Here is a 21,265-nt window from a genome sequence, read left to right on the forward strand (position 1 = left end):
TCTCACTCCCACGTTAATTGCACTTATTATTTATTCAATTAATCAATTAATATAAAAAAGATTCATTTCTATTTCTTCGAAAACATTTTTTTTTTGTTACTCACAGGCAAATGTTGTAGTTTTAAATAATTGTGTTTTTTACATTCAAATATGACGTTTTTTCCTTTAATCCTATTGTTAATAAGGGCTTAATATTCATATTAATATCGTATATTTCTAGCATCACGTCATACCAACGTCCAGAAAATGATTTGTGGAAAAGACTGTCCCTATGGAAATTCAGTGAAAACCAAACAGAGGTAAAAATAACTAAATCCATTCAATTGTTTTTGCGGCAACTTTTTGCATCATCATCATCATCATCATCATCATCATCATCGTCGTCGTCGTCGTCGTCGTCGTCGTCGTCGTCGTCGTCGTCGTCGTCGTCGTCGTCGTCGTCGTCGTCGTCATCATCGTCGTCGTCACCACCACCATCATCATCATCATCATCACCATCATCATCATCATCAGTAGTAGTAGTAGTAGTAGTAGTAGTAGTAGTAGTAGTAGTAGTAGATGATACAATATCTCTATAAGAAGCTTAGCCTCTCTGCTGGTTTGTCATGTTCAATTTTAAAACAGAATTCTTATCATTAAATACGTTGATTGACTAAACATTTTATTTTAGATGTCTCTATAAGAAACTTTATTTATTAATGAATCTGTAATATTTATTTCATTATCGTTGATATTTAAGTTTGAAATTCATTTTTAGTAATAAAGTCAAGAAAAATTGGTCTAAAAAAGTCAACTGTTGCATGAGAAGAAATGGCCCTAAAAATAATTGCTTGTGAAAAGAAAGTGTATTTAAATGACAAGTTACAACTAGTGTTATATCTGTCTTGAAACAAATAAAAGAAAAGTATCTTGGTAAGAAGAAGAACCTGTATTTCGCTTTTGTGTATTTTTAAAAATTTTTGACAAAATACAATGATGTATTATTTGATGGTCTTCGAATAAATTAGGATCAAACGAACGTTTTCTCTTTTTTTTTTTTTTTCAAGCAATATACAAAATACTCAAAATTGTGTTAGATTTCGAAAGCACATTTAGTGACAGCTTTAATGTTAAAATGCAAATATATTAGGCTTCTCTACCGAGTTTATTGCTTTTAGTTTGTGTCTTAGAAGCATTGTTCAGAGAATTTCCGTATGTGTTGTCCAGAAGAAAGTGCTGATGATTTAATACTTGCATGCAACCAATGGAAGACTTGGAAGAATGCTATTGGAACTAAAGGTTTGTGAGTGAATGTTATTAAGAACAAAATGATGATCAGTAGTTTTAATGCTGAAAAGCTCTTAGAAAGAGAAAAGTTTTCTTCTTCCATTTATAGAAAGGAATTCAGGTAAAATTTCAGTTTTTGTGTACACAAAAATAGAAAGGAATTCTGGTAAAATTTCAGTTTTTGTGTACACAAAAATACACATAAACACAAAAATAGAAAGGAATTCAGGTAAAATTTCATTTTTTTGGGTACACAAAAAATTTTAGTAGAATTACAAGTAAGTTGTGAGATTAACCAGTTTGTGTGTATAAAATGTAAGATGATGGAGATGGATGAGAACTCATATGTGATTAAAGCATATTTTTATGATGAAGCTGTTGAGATGATCTAAAAGTTTTCTTATTTTAGGAACACAGGGAGGAGCTGGTGCTAGTGTGATTGCAAAAGTTAGAAGAGGATTTGTTCATGAACTTCTGCCATTACTAACCATCAGATTGTTACAATTGTTGAAAGAGGGAAGAGTCTATCAGCTATATGCAACATACATTGCATGAAGGGAAATGATGGGACATTCCAGCCCATATTACACCACTCCCCTCAGATTTTTTTTTCTTATGAACACTTTAGGTAAGAACTAAGAGAAATCTGCATTTTCAGCTGTATTTGAATAAAGGAACCCATTTTTCCAGAGGATTGATTTCGGTCCAGAAATAAGAAATCACAACATCTTATTTTGGAATCCGGATATTTGAGAAAATTTGTAATTTTGGGACTAAAAATAATCCTCTTGGATCTAAATTTCACCCGAGTATGTTTTCAAGGGCGAGGAATCCAAAAATAATAGTTAAAAATAAAAGGAAAGACCTCGTTTTTACTAATTCATGTGCCACCACAGCACTTTTTAAGAGGTCGTTCAGCCCTCCAAAGCAGAGCAACAAAAAGGATAACTGTGATGCTTTCCCTGAAACAGCTTTTGAATTTTTGAAATAACATAGGATGAAACTTTCATAAAATCAAAAAATATCTCTTGGCATTACTACTATTCTGGTGCTATTTTTCAAAACATTTCTCGGTTTAAGTAATTGTTATTTTTATCACAAACTAATGTGATCTCCTTGAGGTAGAACAAAAACACAGAAAGCTATACTAAAAACAAAGGTTAGAATGTTAAGTGAGAGCTTTCAAACCAGCAAATCGGCTCTTATTTTAGGATTTCCCATTCTATTGGTGGCAGGGGGATTCCCTACGTCAGCTGGAAAATTTTTGTTCAACTTTTAAAATAGCTTTTAAAAAACTCCAAACAAATTTAAAACAATTCCTACTGGTCTAAATAACTCAAAAACATCGCTTTACCCCTCCCCAGGGGTTATGGATTTCAAATGGGTATCCTCACCTGTAATAAATTTGTGCTTCTATTTGATGACGTATTTGGTGTTGAGATCTTCATGATTACCTTGTTCAATGGAATTCATCTCTTATCATTTGTGCCAGGCCAGTGAAATTGAGCTGATGGCCCATGTGGATAGAGGGATTAGCAAGTGAGGTCTTGTTCATCCCTATTTATAACCTCAATCAATTCCAGCCACCAAAACCTGTTAAAGATCAAGAGATGTAGTCGTTGCATTTCAGAGACTAGTATCTCATTTCGTAGTGTCCCTGATATGAAAAGCTTCTCAGTTCTCTTCCACTGCAAGAACTTAGACACCAGGGTCGGAAAGTTGGATTGAGAGGAGGGGCACTCTAACCTACAAAAAATGCCTGGCCAGCCTCATGGCATTCCCTAGTAAGGGTACCTCAAGTGATTAGCAATAAAGTAACTCCTTCTCAAAGAGAAAAGGCAAATCCTGGGGGAGTGGACCTTCTAGAACTTCACAGAGCTAACATCCCACCGCAATCAACAGAAACAAGATCATTACGGGAATCGTCTCATCTCTGTTGATTTTGGAAGATGAGGATAAAAATCCCAGGCCGAGTTGAATTTTTGTTGTTTTTTTTTTTTACAAAGGAGTCACCACTTATCAAGGCCCAGAGGCTACTCGAGGATAAGGGTTAATGAGTGAACAGTGGTCAAGGGGAACATGTCCTAGTAATCGTTAGTAGTGGAAATTTGGTAAATTGCATACTTAAGGGGACGGTTCATCAAGAATTTGTTTACGTTGGACTATCAAATTTTAGTCAGCTGGAAAACAATGTACGGAAGAGAGTTCCACAGGCATGCAGTTCTAAGAAAGAAGCTTTGTTCATGATATCTACATTTAGGTTTAGTCACAGATAAAAAGTGGAGGAAATTATTGACAGTGGTCTCAGCTAGACGAGTGTTTTTCATGAAAGTTTGGCGAGGGGGAACTATAGACTGGAGCTCAGTCGAGCACTTGCCATGAAAATAACGATAAAGCAGACAGGCCTTCAATGTCTCTGAATGATATAAGAATGATACGATGCCCGTGTGATATGACTTTCCAAGAAAAGTTTAGATCGGATAATATCAGATAAAGATTAAATTTGAACAATGTAGGAAGATGCGTGCAGGAAAGAGACTTTGTTACTCGGCTATATTGAAAGAATGGATGAGAGCTCTTGAATTAGTAGATGCAGAACAGTAGAGATAGCAGGGTCAGTCAGGAGGAGGGGGGCGTAAGGATAATATAAGAAGGATGGATTTGAGAGAAAGAGAAATTAATAAAGAATAAGCCAGAGATAAGTTAGTTTGGAAGTCAATTTCTGAAAGCTAGCCAACACATGCCAGAGTATAAAATATGCCTTTAATAAAATATGATAATGAAAATGATGATGTGTTATGTCTTAAACACCAAGAGAGGTGAATGCAAATAAGATAATATAACTAAAGAAGGAGCAGAATATTTGTTTATACAATTCATTACAATGCAAGCTGTTGCTTCAGACATCTGGGTTGTTGCATACATAATAGAAAATAGGGATCTGCCCGAGTTAGAGTTGTTACAGAATATCTCATTGTCATGAGTTATGACAATAGTCATTTCCATAAAAGGAAAAAGATGGAAATCAGACATTGGCAAGTCTAGATTGTACAGTCTGTGTGCAGTAAAGTGTTTGGTTTCAGCTGTCATAGCTGCTATGACATCATATGTATCATAGCATTGTCCCTATTTACTTTTTCCTCATGAGGACAAAGTTAAATACACAATCTTTTTTTATGTGGGGTATATCTAGTATATCTAGCATATCTAATATATCTAGTATATCTAATATATCTAGTATATCTAATATATCTAGTATATCTAATATATCTAATATATCTAGTATATCTAATATATCTAATATATCTAATATATCTAATATATCTAGTATATCTAATATATCTAGTATATCTAATATATCTAGTATATCTTATATATCTAGTATATCTAATATATCTAATATATCTAATATATCTAGTATATCTAATATATCTAGTATATCTAGCATATCTAATATATCTAGCATATCTAAGATATCTAGTATATCTAATATATCTAATATATCTAGCATATCTAATATATCTAGTATATCTAGCATATCTAATATATCTAGCATATCTAATATATCTAGCATATCTAATATATCTAATATATCTAATATATCTAGCATATCTAATATATCTAATATATCTAGCATATCTAATATATCTAGTATATCTAGCATATCTAATATATCTAGCATATCTAATATATCTAATATATCTAATATATCTAGCATATCTAATATATCTAGTATATCTAGCATATCTAATATATCTAGTATATCTAATATATCTAGTATATCTAGCATATCTAGTATATCTAGCATATCTAGTATATCTAATATATCTAATATATCTAATATATCTAGTATATCTAGTATATCTAGCATATCTAATATATCTAGTATATCTAGTATATCTAGCATATCTAATATATCTAGTATATCTAATATATCTAGTATATCTAGCATATCTAATATATCTAATATATCTAGTATATCTAGCATATCTAATATATCTAGTATATCTAGCATATCTAGTATATCTAGTATATCTAGCATATCTAATATATCTAGTATATCTAATATATCTAGTATATCTAGCATATCTAGCATATCTAATATATCTAGCATGTCTAATATATCTAGTATATCTAATATATCTAGTATATATAGCATATCTAATATATCTAGCATATCTAATATATCTAGTATATCTAATATATCTAATATATCTAATATATCTAGTATATATAGCATATCTAGTATATCTAGCATATCTAGTATATCTAGCATATCTAGTATATCTAGCATATCTAATATATCTAGTATATCTAATATATCTAATATATCTAGTATATCTAATATATCTAGTATATCTAATATATCTAGTATATCTAGCATATCTAATATATCTAGTATATCTAGCATATCTAATATATCTAGTATATCTAGCATATCTAATATATCTAGTATATCTAATATATCTAGTATATCTAATATATCTAGTATATCTGGCATATCTAATATATCTAATATATCTAGTATATCTAGTATATCTAATATATCTAGTATATCTAATATATCTAATATATCTAGCATATCTAGTATATCTAATATATCTAGTATATCTAGCATATCTAATATATCTAGTATATCTAGTATATCTAGCATATCTAATATATCTAGTATATCTAATATATCTAGTATATCTAGCATATCTAGAATATCTAATATATCTAGCATATCTAATATATCTAGTATATCTAATATATCTAGTATATATAGCATATCTAATATATCTAGCATATCTAATATATCTAGTATATCTAATATATCTAATATATCTAATATATCTAGTATATATAGCATATCTAGTATATCTAGCATATCTAGTATATCTAGCATATCTAGTATATCTAGCATATCTAATATATCTAGTATATCTAATATATCTAATATATCTAGTATATCAAATATATCTAGTATATCTAATATATCTAGTATATCTAGCATATCTAATATATCTAGTATATCTAGCATATCTAATATATCTAGTATATCTAGCATATCTAATATATCTAGTATATCTAATATATCTAGTATATCTAATATATCAAATATATCTAGCATATCTAATATATCTAGCATATCTAATATATCTAGTATATCTAATATATCTAGTATATCTAATATATCTAATATATCTAATATATCTAGCATATCTAGTATATCTAATATATCTAATATATCTAGTATATCTAGCATATCTAGTATATCTAGCATATCTAGTATATCTAGCATATCTAGTATATCTAATATATCTAATATATCTAATATATCTAGCATATCTAGTATATCTAGTATATCTTGCATATCTAGTATATCTAGCATATCTAGTATATCTAGCATATCTAGTATATCTTATATATCTAGTATATCTAATATATCTAATATATCTAGTATATATAGCATATCTAGTATATCTAGCATATCTAGTATATCTAGCATATCTAGTATATCTAGCATATCTAATATATCTAGTATATCTAATATATCTAGTATATCTAGCATATCTTGTATATCTAGCATATCTAATATATCTAGCATATCTAATATATCTAGCATATCTAATATATCTAGTATATCTAATATATCTAGCATATCTAATATATCTAGCATATCTAATATATCTAGTATATCTAATATATCTAGTATATCTAGCATATCTAGTATATCTAGCATATCTAATATATCTAGCATATCTAATATATCTAGCATATCTAGTATATCTAGCATATCTAGTATATCTAATATATCTAATATATCTAGACTATCTAATATATCTAGCATATCTAATATATCTAATATATCTAGTATATCTAGTATATCTAATATATCTAGTATATCTAGCATATCTAATATATCTAGCATATCTAATATATCTAGTATATCTAATATATCTAGTATATATAGCATATCTAATATATCTAGCATATCTAATATATCTAGCATATCTAATATATCTAATATATCTAGTATATCCAGCATATCTAGTATATCTAGCATATCTAGTATATCTAGCATATCTAGTATATCTAATATATCTAATATATCTAGCATATCTAATATATCTAGCATATCTAATATATCTAGTATATCTAATATATCTAGTATATCTAATATATCTAGTATATCTAGCATATCTAATATATCTAGTATATCTAGTATATCTAGCATATCTAATATATCTAGTATATCTAATATATCTAGTATATCTAGCATATCTAGCATATCTAATATATCTAGCATATCTAATATATCTAGTATATCTAATATATCTAGTATATATAGCATATCTAATATATCTAGCATATCTAATATATCTAGTATATCTAATATATCTAATATATTTAATATATCTAGTATATATAGCATATCTAGTATATCTAATATATCTAGTATATCTAGCATATCTAATATATCTAGTATATCTAGTATATCAAGCATATCTAATATATCTAGTATATCTAATATATCTAGTATATCTAGCATATCTAGCATATCTAATATATCTAGCATATCTAATATATCTAATATATCTAATATATCTAGTATATATAGCATATCTAATATATCTAGCATATCTAATATATCTAGTATATCTAATATATCTAATATATCTAGTATATATAGCATATCTAGTATATCTAGCATATCTAGTATATCTAGCATATCTAGTATATCTAGCATATCTAATATATCTAGTATATCTAATATATCTAATATATCTAGTATATCTAATATATCTAGTATATCTAATATATCTAGTATATCTAGCATATCTAATATATCTAGTATATCTAGCATATCTAATATATCTAGTATATCTAGCATATCTAATATATCTTGTATATCTAATATATCTAGTATATCTAATATATCAAATATATCTAGCATATCTAATATATCTAGCATATCTAATATATCTAGTATATCTAATATATCTAGTATATCTAATATATCTAATATATCTAATATATCTAGCATATCTAGTATATCTAATATATCTAATATATCTAGTATATCTAGCATATCTAGTATATCTAGCATATCTAGTATATCTAGCATATCTAGTATATCTAATATATCTAATATATCTAATATATCTAATATATCTAGCATATCTAGTATATCTAGTATATCTAGCATATCTAGTATATCTAGCATATCTAGTATATCTAGCATATCTAGTATATCTAATATATCTAGTATATCTAATATATCAAATATATCTAGTATATATAGCATATCTAGTATATCTAGCATATCTAGTATATCTAGCATATCTAGTATATCTAGCATATCTAATATATCTAGTATATCTAATATATCTAGTATATCTAGCATATCTAGTATATCTAGCATATCTAATATATCTAGCATATCTAATATATCTAGTATATCTAATATATCTAGTATATCTAATATATCTAGCATATCTAATATATCTAGCATATCTAATATATCTAGTATATCTAATATATCTAGTATATCTAGCATATCTAGTATATCTAGCATATCTAATATATCTAGCATATCTAATATATCTAGCATATCTAGTATATCTAGCATATCTAGTATATCTAATATATCTAATATATCTAGCATATCTAATATATCTAGCATATCTAATATATCTAATATATCTAGTATATCTAGTATATCTAATATATCTAGTATATCTAGCATATCTAATATATCTAGCATATCTAATATATCTAGTATATCTAATATATCTAGTATATATAGCATATCTAATATATCTAGCATATCTAATATATCTAGCATATAAAATATATCTAATATATCTAGTATATCCAGCATATCTAGTATATCTAGCATATCTAGTATATCTAGCATATCTAGTATATCTAATATATCTAATATATCTAGCATATCTAATATATCTAGCATATCTAATATATCTAGTATATCTAATATATCTAGTATATCTAATATATCTAGTATATCTAGCATATCTAATATATCTAGTATATCTAGTATATCTAGCATATCTAATATATCTAATATATCTAATATATCTAGTATATCTAGCATATCTAGCATATCTAATATATCTAGCATATCTAATATATCTAGTATATCTAATATATCTAGTATATATAGCATATCTAATATATCTAGCATATCTAATATATCTAGTATATCTAATATATCTAATATATCTAATATATATAGCATATCTAGTATATCTAGCATATCTAGTATATCTAGCATATCTAGTATATCTAGCATATCTAATATATCTAGTATATCTAATATATCTAATATATCTGGTATATCTAATATATCTAGTATATCTAATATATCTAGTATATCTAGCATATCTAATATATCTAGTATATCTTGCATATCTAATATATCTAGTATATCTAGCATATCTAATATATCTAGTATATCTAATATATCTAGTATATATAGCATATCTAATATATCTAGCATATCTAATATATCTAATATATCTAATATATCTAATATATATAGCATATCTAGTATATCTAGCATATCTAGTATATCTAGCATATCCAGTATATCTAGCATATCTAATATATCTAGTATATCTAATATATCTAATATATCTAGTATATCTAATATATCTAGTATATCTAATATATCTAGTATATCTAGCATATCTAATATATCTAGTATATCTAGCATATCTAATATATCTAGTATATCTAGCATATCTAATATATCTAGTATATCTAATATATCTAGTATATCTAATATATCAAATATATCTAGCATATCTAATATATCTAGCATTCCTAATATATCTAGTATATCTAATATATCTAGTATATCTAATATATCTAATATATCTAGCATATCTAGTATATCTAATATATCTAGTATATCTAGCATATCTAGTATATCTAGCATATCTAGTATATCTAATATATCTAATATATCTAATATATCTAGCATATCTAGTATATCTAGTATATCTAGCATATCTAGTATATCTGGCATATCTAGTATATCTAGCATATCTAGTATATCTAATATATCTAGTATATCTAATATATCTAATATATCTAGTATATATAGCATATCTAGTATATCTAGCATATCTAGTATATCTAGCATATCTAGTATATCTAGCATATCTAATATATCTAGTATATCTAATATATCTAGTATATCTAGCATATCTAGTATATCTAGCATATCTAATATATCTAGCATATCTAATATATCTAGCATATCTAATATATCTAGTATATCTAATATATCTAGTATATCTAATATATCTAGCATATCTAATATATCTAGCATATCTAATATATCTAGTATATCTAATATATCTAGTATATCTAGCATATCTAGTATATCTAGCATATCTAATATATCTAGCATATCTAATATATCTAGCATATCTAGTATATCTAGCATATCTAGTATATCTAATATATCTAATATATCTAGCATATCTAATATATCTAGCATATCTAATATATCTAATATATCTAGTATATTTGTATATCTAATATATCTAGTATATCTAGCATATCTAATATATCTAGCATATCTAATATATCTAGTATATCTAATATATCTAGTATATATAGCATATCTAATATATCTAGCATATCTAATATATCTAGCATATCTAATATATCTAATATATCTAGTATATCCAGCATATCTAGTATATCTAGCATATCTAGTATATCTAGCATATCTAGTATATCTAATATATCTAATATATCTAGCATATCTAATATATCTAGCATATCTAATATATCTAGTATATCTAATATATCTAGTATATCTAATATATCTAGTATATCTAGCATATCTAATATATCTAGTATATCTAGTATATCTAGTATATCTAGCATATCTAATATATCTAGTATATCTAATATATCTAGTATATCTAGCATATCTAGCATATCTAATATATCTAGCATATCTAATATATCTAGTATATCTAATATATCTAGTATATATAGCATATCTAATATATCTAGCATATCTAATATATCTAGTATATCTAATATATCTAATATATCTAATATATCTAGTATATATAGCATATCTAGTATATCTAGCATATCTAGTATATCTAGCATATCTAGTATATCTAGCATATCTAATATATCTAGTATATCTAATATATCTAATATATCTAGTATATCTAATATATCTAGTATATCTAATATATCTAGTATATCTAGCATATCTAATATATCTAGTATATCTTGCATATCTAATATATCTAGTATATCTAGCATATCTAATATATCTAGTATATCTAATATATCTAGTATATATAGCATATCTAATATATCTAGCATATCTAATATATCTAATATATCTAATATATATAGCATATCTAGTATATCTAGCATATCTAGTATATCTAGCATATCTAGTATATCTAGCATATCTAATATATCTAGTATATCTAATATATCTAATATATCTAGTATATCTAATATATCTAGTATATCTAATATATCTAGTATATCTAGCATATCTAATATATCTAGTATATCTAGCATATCTAATATATCTAGTATATCTAGCATATCTAATATATCTAGTATATCTAATATATCTTGTATATCTAATATATCAAATATATCTAGCATATCTAATATATCTAGCATATCTAATATATCTAGTATATCTAATATATCTAGTATATCTAATATATCTAATATATCTAATATATCTAGCATATCTAGTATATCTAATATATCTAATATATCTAGTATATCTAGCATATCTAGTATATCTAGCATATCTAGTATATCTAGCATATCTAGTATATCTAATATATCTAATATATCTAATATATCTAGCATATCTAGTATATCTAGTATATCTAGCATATCTAGTATATCTAGCATATCTAGTATATCTAGCATATCTAGTATATCTAATATATCTAGTATATCTAATATATCTAATATATCTAGTATATATAGCATATCTAGTATATCTAGCATATCTAGTATATCTAGCATATCTAATATATCTAGTATATCTAATATATCTAGTATATCTAGCATATCTAGTATATCTAGCATATCTAATATATCTAGCATATCTAATATATCTAGTATATCTAATATATCTAGTATATCTAGCATATCTAGTATATCTAGCATATCTGATATATCTAGCATATCTAATATATCTAGCATATCTAGTATATCTAGCATATCTAGTATATCTAATATATCTAATATATCTAGCATATCTAATATATCTAGCATATCTAATATATCTAATATATCTAGTATATCTAGTATATCTAATATATCTAGTATATCTAGCATATCTAATATATCTAGCATATCTAATATATCTAGTATATCTAATATATCTAGTATATATAGCATATCTAATATATCTAGCATATCTAATATATCTAGCATATCTAATATATCTAATATATCTAGTATATCCAGCATATCTAGTATATCTAGCATATCTAGTATATCTAGCATTTCTAGTATATCTAATATATCTAATATATCTAGCATATCTAATATATCTAGCATATCTAATATATCTAGTATATCTAATATATCTAGTATATCTAATATATCTAGTAAATCTAGCATATGTAATATATCTAGCATATCTAATATATCTAGTATATCTAGCATATCTAATATATCTAGTATATCTTATATATCTAATATATCTAATATATCTAGTATATATAGCATATCTTGTATATCTCATATATCTAGTATATCTAGCATATCTAATATATCTAGTATATCTAATATATCTAGTATATCTAGCATATCTAATATATCTAGCATATCTAATATATCTAGCATATCTAATATATCTAGCCTATCTAATATATCTAATATATCTAGTATATCTAGCATATCTAGTATATCTAGCATATCTAGTATATCTAATATATCTAATATATCTAGCATATCTAATATATCTAGTATATCTAGCATATCTAATATATCTAGTATATCTAATATATCTAATATATCTAGTATATCTAATATATCTAATATATCTAGCATATCTAGTATATCTAGCATATCTAGTATATCTAGCATATCTAATATATCTAGTATATCTAATATATCTAGTATATCTAATATATTTAGTATATCTAGCATATCTAATATATCTAGCATATCTAATATATCTAGCATATCTAATATATCTAGTATATCTAGCATATCTAATATATCTAGTACATCTAATATATCTAGTATATCTAGCATATCTAGTATATCTAGCATATCTAGTATATCTAATATATCTAATATATCTAGTATATCTAATATATCTAATATATCTAGTATATCTAGCATATCTAATATATCTAGTATATCTAATATATCTAATATATCTAGTATATCTAGCATATCTAATATATCTAGTATATCTAATATATCTAATATATCTAGTATATCTAATATATCTAATATATCTAGCATATCTAGTATATCTAGCATATCTAGCATATCTAATATATCTAGTATATCTAATATATCTAGTATATCTAATATATTTAGTATATCTAGCATATCTAATATATCTAGCATATCTAATATATCTAGCATATCTAATATATCTAGTATATCTAGCATATCTAATATATCTAGTACATCTAATATATCTAATATATCTAGTATATCTAGTATATCTAATTCCTCAGAGTGCGCATTCTAGATAAAACAAAAATCAAATTGCTTTAGTCAAGAAAGATTTCTCCTCCCCTAACTGGGGACAGAAGAGATACTACACTTTGCCCAAAGGCTGAGATTGTCATGTTATAGCAAAATATTCTTTTTGTACCTTCGAATGCTCTTATTTATATTTCAGTTTTCTTATTTCTTTGAACTTTGAGGCAAACATTCACCTGCATACTTCAGAGAATCTAAAAGCAGTCAGTAAAATGTGTAAGAAACGCATTGTTGAATACAGTTATGATCACGAAAAAGTTAAGAATGACAATAACCAAATGCCGACAAAGCAAAGAAACAAAGGCACACGATTTTACTTAAAAAGATTGAATGTATTAAAAATATATAACAATGCGTCCTTTGAATGAAGAGATGTCGATTTGTCTTTTTAGGATCAATGAGGTCGACTGCTTGAAAAAGAATGAGGTGAAAGCAGGATAGGCTGTTCGTGGCATTAAAATTTTGTCCTTAAGAATATTTCATTATAAACCAAGCGTGTCAAACTTCGGCACAATTAATTTACACAACAAACCATAACTTTATTCGTTGTTCCCTGGACCTAAATCAGCTTGTTGCACGAGTCCCATTTCGGCCAACGTTTGTTGTGCTGTCAAATGCTGAAATCAATCTGGTAGATGCCTTTTTTCTTTTAATAACAGTTAAAATAATTCGAGTGGACAATTGTGATTTATTGAGTCGCACAATTTTTCATTACATGATAGCTGATTAATAAAAACTGTGTTGATTAACAATGTCGCTGTAGGCGTGATTTCATCATAGACAGAAAGACATGTTTGATAAACGCAAAACTTTTTCAGTAACACTTCTTGTTAACCCATCTTAATAATTCTTTACTGATCGTTTAATTCTCTGAAACTAACATATTTCCTTTCAACCAGAATTCTCTATGTTTCCTATGACTCGACTTTCCTTCCAACACTTTTGATTCTTAGTCATTGTTGACTATTTGATCTCTGTGTGAGGCTTCCTGTCATTAACCCCATTAGTTCATTCATACCCATATTTTATTTTTAAATCCATCATTATTAAATTTTATTAACGTTTATAATGATTTATATTAGAACTAGCGAGGGGTACCCGGCTTTGCCCGGGTGTTGGGGGGGGGGGTAAAAAAGTAAGTATGAGGATCGAACCCGAACCGTTGAGGCAAAGTTTCCCCCCCCCCGAAGATGTTATAGGAAAAAAACTAACCCACATGCGGCGAGCGACAAATATTGAATATTTATCTTCCCGAAATCGAGCAAATTAAATAGACAGGCGAGCTTCGTTGTTAACTGTGAGATATTATGATTTCTATGTGATATAAAAAGTTTTAAAAAGTTGTTAAGCGAGCGACCGCTTCTCTGAAAGAAGCCTTTTGTAGACACACAGAAAAAGCGAACACACATACATACATTTTCGCTTTTATATATATAGATAAAGCATCCACTCCAGAAAGAGTACACGTCCCAATAGGGCAGGTCGATTTGCAACTTTTTTCAGAAAATCAACATGGCACTGGTGATGATAGTTGGGATTTGATGTGATAAGAACATATACCAAAAATTAGATTCCCATCTTGAACAGAAAATTGAGCATTTAATTTTAAAAATCGTGTAGAAAAATGCTAAAAAATCCTTCATTTTCATAGCATTTTTCACAACACTGACTTTGAAATTTCACTATTTTTATAAAATATTCAATTAAAATTTATATATTTATATGAAATACATTGAAAGAAAAGTATATACATGAATTATAATTTTAATTATGAATTGTTATTCATAATTAAAATTAGCAAAATATCTCAACTTTTACTGCATTGATTAAACAAAAATTGTAAAAAAAAAAGCTAATTAGCTACTAAGTCTTTTAAATTTCACAATTCAAAAAGATATGTGAAGATGTATTACACAATATAACAACTGGATACAAGTTACAGAATCATGTATTTTAATTTTTTATTAAATGCAATAATATAAACTGTTATAATAGAACTAAATTGTTCTGTATAATTTCCTTTTGAGGAAAATGACGGTCTAATTTGCTGGCACGATGACTTTGTAATAATGTGTCTATGTCTTGCTTCCTGCCCATATACAACTTTTTGAGAAAAATCAATCAAATTTTACCAGTGTGTGGCTGCAAAATTGATAGCAGCAATCTTTTCATTTTTTTTTTTTTTTTTAGTTATTCACTATTTCTGGAAAAAACAACACAAAAAAAATATTTGAAAACACTTATTTGTTTTATATTTTTGTGATGTAATATAAATAAAATTAACTATTGTGTTGTGAAGGAACATAACTGGCTATACACCGGTTACAAACTGTATATATATATTGGACTGTTGGGCAGACAGCGGCAGACAAGCAGTCGCAGTAAGACGGATAGTCTTACGTGTTGATTATCAGACTTTCTTCCCCATACTTGTTACTATGTACTTCTATTTACCTTAGGCGAGCAGCCTTACGTTTCTGTATTATAAATAAACCCCATTACACATACCACTCGGTGTAACTCACGTTTGTCTTTATTTCCTAAGTATTTAGGAATATAACAATGGCGACGAAAGGATGTTCTTTCTCTTAACAGAGATAAATTACCGTACCAAGGACTGTACAATGCAAGGATTTTTTGTTTTACGAAAAAAACAAACTACACAAGGATTTTTGACCACGTGCGTCAATGAATTTAAAAATTTTTCCTACCTAAAGTAGCGAAAAGTACGGATTTTTCTTCGTAAAGAACTCACAAGAAATTATAGAAACATGTTCAAGGTAAAGTGGAATTTATATTTATTTTGACAAGTAAAAAAAAAAAAAAAAAAAAAAAAAAAAATGGTCGCAAGTTGAATTCGAAACTACACTAAAGGATTACGAGTTTCGAAAGAAAAAATATAAATACAACGACTATTGTACCATTTTATGCCACGTGGGAACGGCAGCCATATATTTTTTTTTTTTTTGGAAAATTAATTGTTTGTTATTGCCTTTATATAAATAATTGGAACTATTTGTCGTGGGAAGTAAGAAATATTTTGTGTATGAACTTACGTTGTTGAAAAAAAAAAAAAAAAAAAAAAAAAAAGAATTATTTTACAAAGCCTGTTGAATTACTATGGATGAACTTTGTTGAAACGTGTTGTGTCTGCATATTGCTACTAATTTACGATATACGTAAATTTACGATTTTTCTTTGGAATTATTGTGTAGAATTCGAAAAGACATTTTTGTACTAGAAGCTAACATGGAACAATTAGCAGAGTTAACTAAGGCTCTAGCCCTTAGCATCCAGGAACAGACAAAAATGACTCAACAATTTTTAGCGCAACAACAACAACAACAACAAATTCAACAACAACAGCTACAGCAACAGCTGCAACAACAACAAGAAAGAACACAAAAAACTTTAGAGGCACAACAAGAACAAACAAACATACTACAACGACAAATGTCGACACAGCAAAAGAATTTAGAAAAGCTAATTCTAACGTCGACCGGGAAGAAGACTAATTTTTCTGCCGAAGGTATTTCAAATTCACTAACGGAATTTCGTTACTCCCCGGATACTGGTGTTACTTTCCCTGCATACTACAGAAGATACGAAACAATTTTTATGAAAAGATGTTTAGACTGGACCGATGAAGAAAAAGTTACCCTGCTACTACAAAAACTGGGTACTGATGAAAACACCAAGTATGCAAATCTAATTCTACCAAAAAAACCGGAGGAGGTTTCGTTCGAGGAAACAATTAGTACCTTGTCGAAAATATTTGATAAAAGGGATAGCCTATTTCACTCTAGATACAAATGTTTGAACATTCAGAAGGCAGAAGCTGAAGACTATCTAGAATATGCTTGCACTGTGAACTGTTTATGCGAATCATTTAAATTGAATGAAATTTCCGCAGACCAATTTAAATGTTTAATCTTTGTACAAGGTCTCACAGCACCAAGGGACAAAGATATACGTTCACGGATCCTAACAATTATGGAGGCGGATCCTAACATAACATTGCAAAAAGTCACTGAAGAGTGTCAACGTCTGATTAACATAAAGAAAGACAACACTCGCATTGAAGAGAAAAATATTTTTAAGGTGCAGCAAGTAAAAAGGCAAGGGACCACAAGAAAGTCCAGGTTCCAAGAACACAGGATCCTTAAAGGATACAAAGACCCAAAGCTAAAGTGTAAATGTTGTGGTAGTTTAAGACACAACAATAAGACCTGCTGGTTTAGGAACAAAATATGTTATGAATGTGGTCTCAGAGGTCACAAGGGAACATACTGTGCCCAGAAGAAAAGACAAGGGACCGATAATGTAAATACGCTTCGCATGAATAAAGAAAAAAGCTGCGAAAGACGGAAATATGTTGATGTTCGGATAAATGGACATCTGGTTACATTGCTTCTGGATAGCGGTGCAGATATTAGTATTATAAATGAAGATATATGGAAAAGGATAGGTCGACCTGAATTAACGAAAACCAGAAAGACGGCGAGAAGTGTGTGCGGCAAAAGATTAGAGTTCAAGGGAGAATTAAAATGCAAAGTGACATTCGCTAACCAGACTCATAAATCCAAAGTGTACGTCGTACCAGGAAAGAATACATGCCTGTTTGGGGTAGATTGGATTGTCCTGTTTAATTTATGGGAGAAACCCATAAATTCGTTTTGTAACGTTTTAACTGCAGAAAAAGCAAACCAAAGGGAAGACTTCCTGAAGGATTTGAAAACTGAATTTCCCAATGTTTTTGCCGAAGGACTAGGACTCTGTATTAAGACAGAGGCAAAATTTGAATTAAAGAAAAATGCCACTCCAGTATTCAAACCTAAAAGGAATGTGCCTTTTTCAGCGATGGACGCAATCGAAAAAGAGTTGGATAGACTTCAACAACTGGAAGTCATTGAAAAAGTTAACCACACAGATTGGGCAAGTCCAACCGTGTATGTAAAGAAACAAAATAACAGAATAAGGGTCTGTGGAGATTTTTCAACGGGTTTAAATGACTGTCTATTGGACCATAATTATCCCCTTCCGTCCGCAGAAGATCTGTTCTCTAAGCTTAACGGAGGAAAAATTTTTTCTAAGATAGACCTCTCAGATGCTTACTTGCAAATTAAGATCAGCGATGAATGCTCCAAATACTTAGGCATAAATACTCATAAGGGCATTTTTAAGCTAAAGAGGCTTCCTTTTGGATTAAAGGTTGCTCCTGCTATTTTCCAGCAAATTATGGACACGATGCTGGCAGGGTTGGAATTTTCAATGGCCTACCTTGACGATATCCTAATTAAAAGTGAAAATTTGCAAGATCATAAGAAGCATGTAAAAGAAGTATTCAAAAGAATACAGGAATTTGGTTTTAAATTGAGCCCAGAAAAATGCGATTTTTTTATGAAAAAAATTAAATATCTAGGTCAAATAATCGACAAAGAGGGTCGAAGACCGGATCCACAAAGGACTGAAGCAATTGAAAAGATGCCTGCTCCAGATTCAGTGACAAAATTAAAATCGTTTTTGGGATTAGTTCAATACTATGCAATTTACATCCCTAACATACATAATTTAAGAGCTCCTCTTAACGAGTTACTGAAAAAGGGTGTTAAATGGAACTGGAATAAGGAATGTGAATCTGTTTTCCAAAATATCAAAAGATGTCTACTGTCAGACTTAGCATTGGCACATTTCAATCCAGAAAAGGAACTAATACTAGCAACGGACGCCAGTGATTACGGTGTTGGCGCTGTATTACTTCACAAGTATGAGGATGGTAGGACAAAAGCTATCGCCCATGCTTCAAGAACGTTGGTTGCAGCGGAGAAAAATTACAGCCAAATTGAAAAAGAGGCGCTGTCGATAATATTTGGAATTACAAAGTACAATCGATTTCTCCATGGACGATCTTTTATTTTGCAAACCGACCATAAACCCCTACTTACCATATTTGGATCAAAGAAAGGCATTCCCACACATACTGCGAATCGATTACAGCGATGGGCTGTAACCCTCTTAAACTATCAGTTTAAGATGGAACATGTATCCTCAAAAAAAGTTAGGACACGCAGATGCATTATCACGGTTGATCCCTAAAAGAAGCGAAAGTTTCGAAGAAACGGTAATTGCTGCGCTTAAAGACGAAAGTGAATGTACAAGTTCAATGTGTAATATGATACGTGAACTTCCGGTAACTTTCGAAAAAATAAAAAAAGAGGCAGTAAATGACATTTTCATTAAGAAAATGAAAAATCAATTGGGATGGATAAAAAAAAATAAAAAGGTAGATCAAACAACGCCTTTTTCCATCTGTGAAGATGTGCTCATGTATGGTGAGAGGATCGTAATTCCACTAACGTTACAGAGGAAAATTCTGAAGGAATTTCATACAGGTCATCCGGGCATTTCGAGAATGAAATCCCTTATGAGAGGATATGTGTACTGGCCTGGTATGGACAAGGAAGTTGAAAAATGTGTCAAGACATGCAGAGGATGTCAATTAGCAGCTCGAGATCCTCCAGTAAAAACGACGCCATGGCCAAAGACGGACCTACCCTGGTCACGTCTGCATATTGATTATGCGGGACCTATAAATGGTTATTTTTACTTGATTATTGTAGATTCTTTTTCAAAATGGCCAGAAATATTTAAGTTTAGACATCCAACAGCAAAAAACACTGTGAGTGCGCTTAATGAAATTTTTAGCCGTTTTGGAGTGCCAAAAACCTTAGTGAGCGATAATGGAACAGCATTTACTGCTCATGAATTCAAAGAATTCTGTGACTCACTAAATATTCTACATATGACAACACCTGTGTACCATCCACGATCGAATGGGTTGGCCGAAAAATTTGTAGATACGTTTAAAAGGGCACTTAAGAAAAATCTTACTACGGACACAGAAATCAAATACGTCCCAGACTGTCTCCAAATGTGGAAGAGACACCAATGGAAACATTGTGCGATATTTTTGATATACCAAAACCAGCGTGTGTACCGCAAACAATGAATATTTCGCCTGAACCGACCATACGGGCTGGACAGAAACCTTTACCCCGGGTAACGCTGACCAGAAGGAAAAGCGCAAGAAAGAGAAAAGTTACCAGGAGATTAAGCCCTGACCCTAAAAGGAAGAGGTATTTAAGCTAAAATCAGGAAGATTTCAGCTTCAGGGGGAGGTGTTGTGAAGGAACATAACTGGCTATACACCGGTTACAAACTGTATATATATATTGGACTGTTGGGCAGA

General features: G+C 28.6%; 1 protein-coding gene across 2 annotated transcripts in view; it reads left to right on the forward strand.

Moving 5' to 3' along the window:
* Positions 1–21,265, forward strand: part of LOC145261134 (uncharacterized) — a 123,034-nt gene that overhangs the window by 83,048 nt on the left and 18,721 nt on the right. For both annotated transcript variants that reach the window (XM_080119407.1, XM_080119408.1), the window contains exon 6: positions 221–299. In XM_080119407.1, the coding sequence (XP_079975533.1) occupies positions 221–299 (79 nt within the window). The remainder of the gene's footprint in view (positions 1–220; positions 300–21,265) is intronic.

This window comes from Euprymna scolopes, chromosome 37 (assembly GCF_053919585.1).
Source record: "Euprymna scolopes isolate OS-2025 chromosome 37, ASM5391958v1, whole genome shotgun sequence".
Taxonomy (NCBI): Eukaryota; Metazoa; Mollusca; class Cephalopoda; order Sepiida; family Sepiolidae; genus Euprymna; species Euprymna scolopes.